This window comes from Dermacentor variabilis, chromosome 11, assembly GCF_050947875.1.
Source record: "Dermacentor variabilis isolate Ectoservices chromosome 11, ASM5094787v1, whole genome shotgun sequence".
In the NCBI taxonomy this organism is placed as follows: domain Eukaryota; kingdom Metazoa; phylum Arthropoda; class Arachnida; order Ixodida; family Ixodidae; genus Dermacentor; species Dermacentor variabilis.
The window spans coordinates 39,117,662-39,131,503 of NC_134578.1; the positions used below are offsets into that span (position 1 = coordinate 39,117,662).

At 45.9% G+C, this 13,842-nt stretch overlaps 1 protein-coding gene across 3 annotated transcripts in view; it reads left to right on the plus strand.

The window, feature by feature from the left end:
• Positions 1 to 13,842, plus strand: part of Ptp10D (Protein tyrosine phosphatase 10D) — a 174,220-nt gene that overhangs the window by 112,117 nt on the left and 48,261 nt on the right. For 2 of the 3 annotated variants that reach the window (XM_075674745.1, XM_075674744.1), the window contains exons 2-3: positions 6,743 to 6,992; positions 10,590 to 10,910. In XM_075674745.1, coding sequence (XP_075530860.1) covers positions 6,743 to 6,992; positions 10,590 to 10,910 — 571 coding nt within the window. The remainder of the gene's footprint in view (positions 1 to 6,742; positions 6,993 to 10,589; positions 10,911 to 13,842) is intronic. The other variant, XM_075674746.1, reaches the window with a different exon arrangement.

A 13,842-nucleotide genomic window follows, 5' to 3' on the forward strand; every position in this document is an offset into this window, starting at 1 on the left:
TGTATCAGATCTAAAGAAACAGAAGTGCGTGTGTGTGCGGGGGGGGGGGGGGGAGGTGGGCGGGTGCGCCCGATATTTATAACCTATGTTGTTGTTGCTAGTAAACACGTAACAACGCAAGCTATGTTTCTAGTCCAAGTGGGCCAGAAATTCAAACGTTTAAAATTATAAAGCCGTGGAGTGAATAATTCGTATTTCGGGCACCTGAATAACAAAATGCGGACGCTAAATAAAGAAAAGTCGTTCTCGGTGGCGTGTCCGGAAACAGAGCGCAGGATTTTCGCATTAGTTACGAACAACTCACCGTGTTGTTGTAGGCGGCGTATATCCTTTGTTGGACTTTCGTGATTCACAATCCTAACGACGAAAAGCATGGCCACAAATTAATACAAGACCATATATGTGGCACCCGATGCAGCTGATATATGCATGATCGAGCGCGCTCTAATTAGAGATGCGGCACGAAGGGCCCAACCTCAGCATGATGTGTCCCGTGGGCATAAGTTATCAGTGACAACCATGTTTAGCTGCAGCACCAACTCAGCAAATTATGTAGCGAGAAATAAGTGTTTATTTATTTATTTATTTATTTATTTATTTATTTATTTATTTATTTATTCAGAGATGATGGCACTTGGATTTCTTTAATTTTTTGTCTGTTTGTCTTTCATCTGTCTGCCCCTTTCTTGATTTTGTTTCTCCGTGTTAGCTATTTCTCGTAAAGCATTACGATTCGTACTAGGATCACCGGATGAAGGATTATCAGGCGTATTGTTGCTACCCACTGCCTCGCTCGTATACGGGTTTCGCGTTAACACGTACAGACGTTTCCGTTATATAGAGAAACAGAAAAGGGCATCCTGCGCATAAAGCCACTGGGATTGTCGCCGCTTATTGGAAAAAAAGCCGCTCGGCCGAGCACTCGTGGGCGTGTGTGTTTTCTTTGCGGAGATGTGCGCTGCGGACCACGGCGGTATATCGAAAACGTATGCGCAAAACGTCGCTTAAGCAGGCCCCGAGCCAAATAGCACGTTCGTCGCATCTGTATCACTACCGGGCCTTCTTGATCTTACACCCTCTCTTTTATTTTTATTTCTTTATTTGTTCGCCTTAGGCCTTGACAGTTGTTTATGAAAACAGAAGACTGCATTCTCCAAGGACTGTAAGTGGCGCCGTACTCTGCCGATGCAATCGGTACAGCGGGCTCCTGGATAGGGTCGACGCTTTAAGAAAGTTTCCTTATAAAAACAGATTGACGCTGCAGTTTGTAGACGCTGGGTAGACTTATTGCAACCGCTCAAGACAGAACTGGCAGCGATGTCTAAGAACGTATTTATGCGCGTGCTAGATTTCTCTTTAACGTTTCCGTTTTCAATTGAAATTCGTTTCTACTTGTCACGGTCTAGAACTGAGATTATAATTTTTTCTACTTTACATCGTTTGCGTGAAGCTATTGCGCCTGTAATCGCACACGTTGCGTATCTTTTTTTATGTTTGTCAATGTGCATATTGTTTTCATTTCTCGGTTATCGGAAGGGGGCGGGGAGAGGCTTTATATGTGCTGTTACCCACATATCTTTGCGGGCGACCTGGCTTGCAAAAAGTCTAAATTGCCGCGAACCCTACACATGCAAAGCCCCCATATGCAAAGTTTGTAGCATCCTTCTTGGAGCGTACATGGTGAATCATTAAATTAGAAGCGCCAGGTCTTAATCCATGTTTGTCCTAAAACCTGTCTTGTAAGTTTTGTTGCCGACTGTACAAGTATCCCGCTTCTAAATTTGCTGAAACGATGCCAGAAGATTTAGAACAGCAGTTTCCGCAAGCAGATATTCCAGTAGTTTTCATTTCCGGCGCTTGAAATTTTCTCTCTTGCTTTCTCTGTCTTCTCTGTGAACATTGTAGTATTGCGTGGACTTTAACATTTGTATCAAGAAGTAATAAATGCCAAACAAACTGAATCGCCTGAAATGTACCTTTTATCTGTGAATGATCTACAGACGTCCTATAGACACTGTAGTGGAATAAAACTGTAATTTATGTGGGAAGAGGGTTTAAAAAGTTCACTGCGAAAATTGGTCTTTACTGCATACACAAAAAACACATCACTTTCGCATACCTGCAGATTACTATGAATAATCTGTATACATGTTATTCTGCGTAAGGTACGTGGGCCGCGGTTTTAAACATTTCCTAGCGTAAATACGGATCCAGGCTTTGATTATGCAGTTCGCTTACATTTTGCTTACTTGCTGATTTCACCGTTTGTGTATGCACAATATCTACACTTCTTAATAACAAAACAGTCGACTAAAATTGCAAGCTCGATGTCCGGCATGTGTGGTCGTTGCATGCATTTCAACAAAGATATATACGAGCCTTCTACTGTCTGCAGACAAACTTTAGGTCACGTTAAAGAAAGCTCGTGTCGTTAAGTAACTTCCTCAATCAAATCAATCAAAACTGTCACCGGAAGTGTGTACATTTTGACGAAAGTCCCGTTAGTTAACGATGCGACGTCGCACATTTTCGCTAGTTGTCCGCCACACCAACTAGGTGTACGCTGAAAAAGAAAGGCGTTTATTACACTCCCACTCTCCTTCCCCATGTTTTCCATTAAGTGGAACTCAATTCCGAACAATTTTCACTTATTAAACGGTATCTATGTGGTACAAATATCCTTGACCATCGGCTCTTCGTTCTATCTCCTTGCCGCTGTTCCACATAAGTCTCGCTAAGTGGAACATAGTTGCTTAAATGTTCCACTAACATAGTGGAACTTGTGTGGAACAAGAGCACACGGTTACAGCCCTACAGCGTAGGACCCTTGTGACCTTTGTCAAGCCGCCGACCTTCCTGCAGGACGTTTCCGTGACCGTATAAGTCGCTCCCCTAGCATGTTCCGCGTGCCACGTACGTCGCGGTCAGCCGCATCGCGAATAGCGAACGTGGGCGGCACTCATAATAACGCCGCTGCACATAACGCGACGTGCACTCACCAGCCAGCGCCATGCATTTTTTCGTCTCCTCCCGTTCAATATTTGATGAGCCGCTACGCGCGGTGCCGCGACGGGTTAACGCGCTTCATCCTATATCGCTCCCGTGAACTACGCCGCCACGTTAGGCTTAGGAGCGGATGACAAAAGCGGGGGATGTATATGTTCACGCCGTGTGCGTGGGGGACGGATCTCGCTGGCTTATTGTGTCATATCGATCTGCGACCCCTTGGCGCGGTGTGTGGGCTTATGAAATGGAGTGCGTTAAATGCATGGCCACGTAATCGGCGGACACAACACCTGCCGAGGTATACCCCAGTGGCTACTGCGTTGCGCTGCTAAAATCGAGTTCTCTGGCTCGACCTCTGCCACGGCGGCCGAATTTCGATGAGGGCGAAATGCAAGATCGCTTGTGCACTTAGGTTTAGGTGCATGTTAAAGAACACCGGGGATCAAAATTGATCCGGAGTCTCTAACCAGATATGGCGCGACTCGTGATCAGATCGTGGTTGGGGCACGTAAGACCTCATAATGTAATTAATTTAGCCGACGGGCACAATATTGCAAAGTTCTTGCGCAGTAAACAGTGCTTAAATGTTTAGCCGTTACACCTTCCATTTTGCTCTTTCTGAGCTGCGCTACAAGCTTAAAAAAGTAATGACATACCAACTCGCCCAAATAGCCACGCTCTTAAAAGCTTCGATGGGTTCCAGGTCATCGTCGTCGCAGCTGCGTCTGCCGCCAATCCATTGCGCAGGTTTCGTTAAAACAAGGTATTCTTTAAAAGGGTTAACTTAAGCCTTTATCAAGGCGCTTTCAACTCGAGAAAACTTGAGACGACTAATGAACGTTTAAGTAAGTCTGACCTAAATAAAAAACTTGAGAGAACTGTTACATTTCTTTAGGAAGCTATCTCTGTAAACAGCGTATTTTCACTCGCAAACCGCCTTTCTGGGTGGCATGAATTGGTTGGCTCTTTGCGATGAATGAAGTCATCTAAACACGGACAACTTGAAACGGAAATTATAACTCAAACTAAGCGCAGTTACACAGGACGATGTACGAAGATATTTTGTGATTGTGTTTATCGTGTGCTGCATTCTTTTCCAAGTATGTGACGTCGAACACAATAGGCCATGAAAAAATGTTTGCTAGACGCTCTAACGACAATCTAAAAAGAAAAGCATAACAAAAGATGAACCCGCATTAAGATGAGAAGTACAAAACTTTGAGCTGACCATGCATGCAGTCCAACTCTGCGAATTTCTGCCTCCCATATACCGGTGAAAAGTGTTCGCGTCATCTTTATCTGCCACTACGCGCGGCACCGTCCTCTGCGATGGCAAATACGAACGGGTGCGCTGAGAGTTAGCGTCACGTACCGCATATTCAGCGTCTCGTGATTGCGCCTACGCTTCTTTGCGTAGGTGGAACAAGCGTGGACACTCGTTGACGTGCGCTGAACACTGGCCGACTGGACGCGACTAGTTTGTTCCTCTGAAGTGGGTGCGGTTGAGCTCATTTGTACGTGTTCAGAGCGCCGCACACACACAGACGACAAGGCAACGAAATGCCGACGTGCTCCCAGTGTGTGCCTGCTCTGTAGTTGAACTGAAAGGGAGCAAAAATTTCAATAGAAAATCGCTATACTATAAATAAGCAACCCAGTTGGAGCTGCCCTCCCGACAAGGGCGCACGTTCTGGTCAAGGGCGTGTCGCTTATCTTTATTTTCTTGCTTCGCCTGTTCTGATTGGTCTTGACTTCAGCCAGCACAAGCCTGGCGCGGATCCAGTCCCGCATTTGATTATTACAATCCGCAAGGCGAACCAGCGTGCGCTTCTTGAACAAGAAAACAAAAACAACAAAAAACTTTACAGAACGGGTATGCTTGCTTTGAGGGGATTCTATAGCCTGCAAGATTTATTCAAAAATAGCTTCAATAGCATTCCATTGTGTGATAAAGTGTAGTCAATATAAGTATTTGTAATTGGAGGTATCAAAGGAGACGTTGGAAGCTGACAGCATACACGGAGCAGGGATTCTGAAAGATTGTGTGTGAGTGTGTCGGGGAAGGAAGAGGCGGCGGGCACCTTGCTGAGCGCTAAGTCTGACTGCCATAAATTAATGGCTAGTATTTCATTCTCCTCAGGGTAGGACATCCTTCTCAACTGCGATAGATATAGATTCAGTTGGAGCTGGCTGATCCTCTAACTTCAGGTTTGTGAAGCCGGTCGCAGTGACGAGATGATCAAACCTTACGCTAGAAAGGTGATTCGCGGGCCTAGAGAAGCTTAAACCTCTCTGATACGTCATATGCCCCACTGTGGCTATGGGCCACGGCCACTCAGGACAACAACAACAAAAACAACATGTGTCTCTGTGCGCGTTTGTGGCACACCTTATCCGCAATAAAGAGGAAGGATTTATAAAATGACTTCACATCAGCGATGGAACGAAGCTATGCAGCTGCTGCTGTCATTTATTCCTTGATTGAACTCTTGATGTACTCCTGTAGAACGTCAACCTATAGGGCTATCGGGGTCATTTTGAATGACGCAAAGAGGCCTATCAATAATCTGCCGAGCACCGACGAAAATTGCTTGCCGCGGCTGAGTGGGCGGTGCTTCGACCCACGTTCCACGGCTTCCACGGCGCTTTCGCGGGCTCTTGGCGGAGCGGCGCGCATTGTATAACAAGTGGGTCAAGGCGATTGCACGGGCGTCCCGCCAGTCATCAAATGGACGACGGACAAGGCGGCAAGGCGCGGTGGCTTGCGTGGCGAGGAGGGAGGGAGTCAACAGCCCCGAGTGTTTCACGGGTCTACCTGGGCGGTGTCAGCGTGAGGCGGTTAGCACGAATGAGCTGACGCATGCGCAGAACAAACGAGGCCCGGCCAGACCACCCAGGATGGGCCTTCCTCTTAAGAGCAGCGTCAAACGTGCGCTGTGCAAGACGTGCCTATATATGTATGGTACAAGTGCCAACGACATACTGTGCGGTGTGCACACAGTGGAAGGGTACACGTGGAAGGGTATACACAGTGGAAGGGTATACACAGTGGAAGGGTATACGTGGGGGGTGGTCGCGTGTACCTAAACAGCCCGCTCTCACATATTCCTGTAGGTCTGCCACGTCTGTGTTCTGAATATCACAGAGGCCTGCGCGTGCACCTGTCACCCGTGACGAACAATGACCCTTCATTGCAGCGAGAATGATAGTGCGCATGCATGTATATCACGTGGCAGCTAAATGACCTGGAGCTTGTAGTTGCCGCACTTACACGCTCCTATCTATATCGTTAGCTGTCACATGATCTGTACGCGTTCATATTCTAGCTGGAGGGGAGACTCGTTGCTCGCCGCGATTCACTTTTGCTTGCGTGGGGCTTGAGTGACATTCAGAAACCAGTGGAATCGAGATGACAGGCATATACGTACACCAATTTGTGAAGGCGGCTGGAGGTGCGCGAATGCGGAAGATGCAATGCTCCCATTACGCTGATTAGAGTATTATATCCTTATCAATTATGCCCTGCTTACAAAGCCGACATAGCTTGTAACCACACATGCAATTAAGCTTGAAACAGCTGAGTGTGTATTTTGTTAACAGATGCGCAGGGTTTGAAATGCTAAGGGAACGACTAACATTTGCACAACTGTGAGTTTGTGCATGTCTTTCAGTCGCTGTGGCTCACAAAACAAAGACTTGTGCATGATGATAATGGCAGTTTCGTTATTGCGCGCAGGTTGGCGGAGTGAGCCAGCTGACGCTTCACCTGCCCAGCGAGTACACCAGCCTACCTGGGGGCGAGCTTCGCGTCGACTACTCGCCGCCCGTCGGTGACCCCGGGCCGAACTTCACGTTTCCGGCCACGGACTCCGTAGAGGGCGTGCCTATCGACGGTGTGCTGCCCGGCACGGACTACAACTTCCAGCTCTACCTCAGCAACGGCACAGTTAACAACCATCGGCTATGGTCGAGCGTCATCGAGACTGGTGCGTTTCAGTTCAAGACTCTTCTGCTATTTCATGCCGTAGGCAATCGAACAGTTCCGTATCTTTTCCGTACCGTTTTTACGGAGAACTATATTCTGTCTCCCAATCTAGATTCAGTGCGCCGAGAACTGCGGGGCGCGTGAGCCAATCAGAGGAGCCGACGTGCAGGTGGCGCCGGTGCACGATGTGCCCATCCGCGTCTGCGCCCCGCCGCTGTCACGTTCCTACCACATAAGGAGCGTAATCACTGGCAATGTATAGGAGATGAAGAAACAGTTCACACATTTATGTAGCGCTTGGCTAGAATGAACGTATATACTTACAATGCAAACGACGCTAAACCACAGAACTAGATTTTATGGCGTACTAGGCGGCGCACGTGAAGCAAGTGGTAGTGCCTTGGCACGCCTCGTAGCTTTCGCTGCAGTGCAAGCTCATATTTTTACAAAGTATAGTGTGGAACTTTTGCGGATTCATTATAAGGCTTTCATGGTATATTTGTGGAATCCTTAGTAATATATTTGTAGTCATAAAACTCTAAGAATTGCTTGCTATATTTACGGAATCTTTACCATTGGCCCATAAAAGGTCCACAACGTTTTTCATAAGAAGGTCAAGACGAAAAACATAAGGAACCACTCGACTGCATGCAGAATGTTTAAGCAGAGCAGTTTCCACAAATAACCAAAAATCCTTATCGAGATTCCGTAAATGTTACACAAGAGCCCGTGTTCGCAAAAACGTTCTAACCCTAGAACTGTTCTCAAGAGCTGGTGTCAGCCAGTCGTGACATTGGGCACATTATTGACCAAGCCGCATGGCCGGCGAATGGCGTGCCACACTTCTGTACAAAAGCTTTGTGAATTCAGCCACCGCCCCAATTTCATGCAGATTTTACGCAATACAAATTTTATGGAATTAGCTAATTGCGTGAAAATTTTTCAATAAATTTATTGACTCGCCTAGAACTGTCGGTCTGCATACGTAAACGGTTCAGTGGCTTTCCTTATTCACTCATTCGTTCGTTCATGCAGTTTATGGTCAAAGGTATCACCCTTATGGTGGCGTGCTGATACAGGCTCTATACGGGCCGTCTACGGTATACACCCCGAACAAGATGCTTGCACTTTCGTCTTTCTGCAGTGTTATTGTTATATCAGCTCTTTATATATATATATATATATATATATATATATATATATATATATATATATATATATATATATATATATATATAAGGGCTGCCTGTTCTGCCTCTATGAGAAGCAAGCCCTCGACAGCCCTTTTCAGGAAGTGGGCCCTCAACAAATTTTCATTGTGGTTAGCCCTGCAGAAACATCCTTGAACGAAAACATAAGTCCCTTAAAGTGGTTCTGTGCACACAGACCTGTTATACAATATGTGACTCTAGGGATGCGGACAAGGATCATTTGTGTCAAAGAGAGTTTCAAACTACGCTTCCGTGAACTTTTTCGCTTTTCTTTGTGACGCACGTCACCTATAGGCTCGTGCGCTATGCGTTCAGTCACAAAGATGACACCCTGTGACATCAGTGAACACACTTCTGCACTCTGACATTAACCTGCTGCTGATCTGCAAGCGTTATGTCAAGTATTTACGAAAACGTTCTCGTTGCTGATGAGGCTACAGTTACCGTAGCAGTGCTATAACAACGAATACAAGCGTGAGTGTGAGATATCCTACTCCTACGAAGCTCCATTCGCTTCTTGAGTGCTCTGAAGGGGCCTGAAGCAGTTATGTTACGAGCAGTTATGACTTTCTCTATTGTTTTGCGCACCTACTTTACACCCTTTTTCGTGGGCGTTCTAAACTGAAACATTTATCCGCGTTGATGACCTGCTTAGCGTAAGTGCATCCTTTACAATATAGGTGAGAGTGCTAGAGCAGAAATGTACTTGACATGACTGCGCAAGCTTCACGCACTTTCATTCTCACCAACCTGCTTTTGTTCCAAATGTGCTCTTGCTCATGCACATATTCTTACCTTGTAAAATTCCAAGAAGATTATTTTGACCAGTGGTATACTGAAATGGCTTTTCCTGCTGTTACGTTGGATCGCCGCTGAGTACATGTATACAGAAGGCGTACAGAGGCCAACTCACTTCTCTAAAATGATTGACAACAGCCACTAACAGTTATGCACATATTACTCACATGCACGCAGATTGAAACACACAGACGAACACTTTTGCACAAATTATATCAGCTACACATACCTTTACACCGTGCTCTAATTTTAGGTGATGATCCGCTAGTCCCATTATGTGACGTCCGTAAACTTCTAGACCACACTGGATTTTTACATAAAATACAGATAATTAACATAGCCTTTTCCTTCATAAACTAGATTTTAAAACGCCTTGTGCTTGGCGCAGCATAGCCTTAGCCGCTTTTGCGCCATTAAACCCCATTTAACTAACTAAAATGAGTGAGCCACATGCTTAAGACTGCGCTGGCGATATCCAAAGATGACATGCGGCACAAAATTGGCTTGATGATAGCTTGCGTAACTACAGTTGCAGTTTCCATTGATTTCTTTCGACCTGGTGGTCGGCTCGAAGTTTGGTCTAAGCTGCTTTGACCCCCGATAGCGTATGGACAGGCGCGTTGACCTCTGCGCAAGTATGAAATCGACTCCAGGGATGGCGTCAACTATTAAGCAGCAGAGAATTTTTTTCCGTCAAGTAACTCTCGTTTGTTGGTGTGGTGTGTGCCTGTGTTGGTTGGTGGTGGTTTCGTGGTGCTTGGCTATACTCAATCCACGTCCCTGAAGTTCGTCCTTCCTGGCGCACATGCAACATGCTTTTCTGCACGCTCGTCGAAGGCTTCCACTTCGCATGCTTTCCTTTCTTTCCCCTATCTATTTTCATTTCCAGTGTCTGCAGTGTGCTCTTATCACTATGTCAACAGAGAAGGAGTCGCATCTCATGGCAATCTTGGCGATGTCTCTTACAACAGTAAGTACAGAAACAAAAAAAAAGAACTCGGAGAAATGGCCACTGAGAATGCATTGGCCTACTCCGCACAGGAGTGTCACGGACACGCGAAGATTGCGCACTGTGATTGCACACCATACTCAACCTCAATTATACATCGACAGCACATGTTGATACACTTGCATGAAATTCAAAAGCTTTCACAGAGGTGTTGTAAGACCTAATTGTCTTCTAGGTCTTTATTTCTTGTGAGCTGTGTTTGTTAACAGTCCATCTAAGGGATAAGAGATCCCAAACAACTTAGCTCACTTTTTATCTGTCAAGATCTCTCATAAAACAGTGCGTTGACATTCATTCTGTTAACCTTCTATCAGTGAGAGCTGTTGTTCATAGACCTGCATTCTCTCAGAGCACTTACCACGCCACATTTGCATGCTCTGCTCACTTGCAATGCTCGTCAACACACTTGTACAAAACAGTTCTCACGTTCATGTAAACAAAGTATACAGCTTGCCTTCAAAGCTAAATCTGCAGATTTATGAGAAGCCATTAGACGAAGAGCATACTGCTCGCACCGCCCAACATTTTTTTCTCTCTCTCCCTTTCTTTGTTTTCTCGCTCTCCTCGCTGGCCTGCACAGGGCAACCCAATTACCGAGCCCCCCTCCCGGTCCCGAACTACCAAGGCTACCAGCCCGGGCATGCGGTACAGACGGCACCACCACCCTCCTCACTCTATCCCAGTCACTACCACCAACCACAACTTGCCAACACACCACCACCACAACCACCACCACCTCTCTACCCTGTCTACAATCCTCTGGCCGCCACGGCTGGCCGGTGTGCGGGACCGTTGCCCGAACCAGGGTGTCCCGCACCATCCACACGCCCTCATCCACGATCCCTCCCGGTCTCCTTACCCATCCGTGCCGCCGCACTCTCGTCCGACGACATCATTGCCGGTATGATAAGAGAGAAAGAGGGAGTGATGAGATAGAAAGAGACGTGGGAAAAGACGTTGAAGGGACACTAAACAGAGAAAAACTGAATCAGTTCAGATTGATGAGTTATTAATGAAGAGCTCCGGTTTCCTTGATTTCGCGGCAATGAGTCGAAAAAATCTGGGAGGACGCTTAAGCTTCGCCTTTAAGAGGAAGCTTTAGCTCGGATGCTCCTATCTAAAAACATATAAAAGCAGAATTCGTTTTTCTCGGCAACCACTGCACCAAATTTGACGAGGTTTGTTACATTTAAAAGAAAAACTTAAGGTCTAGTGACTGTTGGTTTCGGATTTTTGATTTAGATTGTCAATATTTTTTAAAAATTGGCAGAAATTGAAAATTTTCAAAAAAACGAGACTATCAAGTTTACAACTGTGTAACTCAGCAAGGAAAATTTATAATACAATTCCGTGAACTGCATCTAGTAGTACATCTAAAGCGGACAAAATTGATGGGTTACACATGAATGTCAAAAAAATATTGTAAAATGGAAATATACGTTTTGCAGAACCCTTGTAAACAACGTAACAAATTCACGTAAGATATAAAATGACGTATGGAATTTGTCCGCTTTCAATGATCTGATGGATCTCGCTTACAGAACCGCGATATCTGCTCTTGATGCAGAGTTATGAATTTGTAAACTTCATGCTTCTATTTTTTTCAAACTTTCGAATTTTTGAAAATCTTTTTAACAAAATTCAGGACCTAAATAGAAATTCCGTGCCCTACAGTCACTAGAATTTCACTTTCCCTCTCAAATACAACAAATTTCATTAAAATCGGTCCAGGGGTTGTCTCAGAAAAACGTTTTTGCGTTTTTACATGTATTTGAATAGTCCGCGTCGGAGTTGGGCCCGAGCTAAAGCTTCCTCTTAAGAGTGGAACGCGATAGAATTCAAAGATCCCTGACTGCTTCTTACGTTCCCTGGCAACTTCAGCTTATGTAACCGTAATGTCTTCCTGGTAACGCTGGCGGCGAACGCTATGCACAAAGGCGAGCTTTGTGGTTCTTTTTTCGATGGTGTTGCAAGAAACCGTGCGGGCCGCGCCCCTCGTGCATTTATACAGACCTCAAACGGCAGCTGGAATGCCGCGTTAAAGATGGTTTGTGTTTGAGTTTCAGCGTAACACAATAGTATGTTCACATTACAGCCTGACGCTGTCATGACTGTAGGTTGTGTACAAGTCGTACATGATGAATTTTCTGATGCGTTCGACTTTTAGAAATTCAATTAGTTCAGCAACGCCTATGCACCACGCGGAGGGCCTGCGTGGTTCCATGCGTGGTTTGGGATGTGTTCTCTCGGCCGTAAACGCCGGCGCCGCACGCCAACGCCGACACCGCACGCCGGCGCCGACGCCGTATCTTCTGCGACACAGGGCCCTTAACGCTATCGCGTTTATATTAGAAAAGAAAATTGTCGTAAAGGATTCGTTTTTTGAATTTCGCGCTAAAATTCCTCAGTCGGTACGGCAGTGTGATGTCATGGATGACGAACAATTTTTTTTTTCGTGGTTCGGCCCATTCTGGGGGGGGGGGGGGTGATTTAGTAAAAGTTCATGACACTTCATAAGTCCAGCCTATGGCGCTTTGAGAATGCAGTGTAATTCATTTTTACAGATAAAGATTTAGACCCGAGGAGGCGGCGTCAAAATCCATGACTTCACGGCCAAATTGTGCGGGAATGTCAAGACGGCGTCGCCCCTAGTCTTTGGTTCTTACGTCTTTTCTGGCTTGTCAAGCGTCCTCTCGCGTTTAGAGTGTCCGTATTGTTATTGTGGGAGAGTTATTTACTAACATAGCTTAAACCAGCTTTTTCTTTAGTGTTCCTTTAACTGTGCTAGTCCCGTAGATTCCGCCATCAAACACTCAGTTATCTTAGCATGCAAGCGTTACAGGCTGGCGAAACAAGAGCGGAACAAGTGTCTGTTACACTAGTAGTCTTCATAAGGTGCTCTCCGCCAGCGACCAAATATGTGTCTTGCTTTCATCCTGTGCTTGGCCGGCAAGGCATCCACATGAACTGCCATTTATGAAAGCCTTGTTTTGAACATTAGGAAACTGCCGTGTTCGCACACGAACAGGTATGTCACAGACTGTACTCCCATGGCAATGTTTGTGCAAAAGAGCTTTCTGCCGCTGCTGAACGTGGTTAAAATAGAAAAGCGACAGGAAGCCCGTCTTGTCCTAGTCATGTTCAGTGTGGCAATAACAGTGATAAAATGTCACTTCCTGGCGTTTCCGGCAAGAAACGAGCGGAAACTTAGATGACGTCCTTGGGACGAGTTCGAAGCACGGCAGTTCCGGCAGATATTCACGTTCGCCATCAGCACATGTTGCCCCCACGCTTTATGAACGGCCATGCAGCAAAATACACGTACACAGTAGCTTCTCTTGGGCTTTCACCACAGGATGTATCTGTTTGTTGTGGCGTTTTGTTTAAGTGCGTAAAATATCTTTTGTGTGCGAACACCATGGTTTAAAATGAGCAAAACAAGGTTCTAATACATAAATGTATGTGAAATGTTACCACAGCCAAGCTCTTGCAGCTAAAAAATTGCAAAATATGTAGCGACAAAAAGCGTGTCAGACAAAATTTCTGATTTCTTATTTGTCAGGCGCCATACCATCGAAAGTAAACCATCCCAGCCCGTCTTCAGTGCGCTGCAGAACAGCAGTTCTGGCATCTGCTCTCCTTTTTAACGACCCAAGTTTTTCAAAAGCTGTACGAGTGCCCCGTAAATGAATGCGCACGCTATCTGGCTCTTCATTGGAGCTATACCACAGCACTCGACCAACAGTGAAAAAGTTCGTGGCAGAGCAATTAGTCATCCCTTTCTCTGGGTATTCTTTCCAGATTGTTTCATATATAGGGACTACGCACTCACC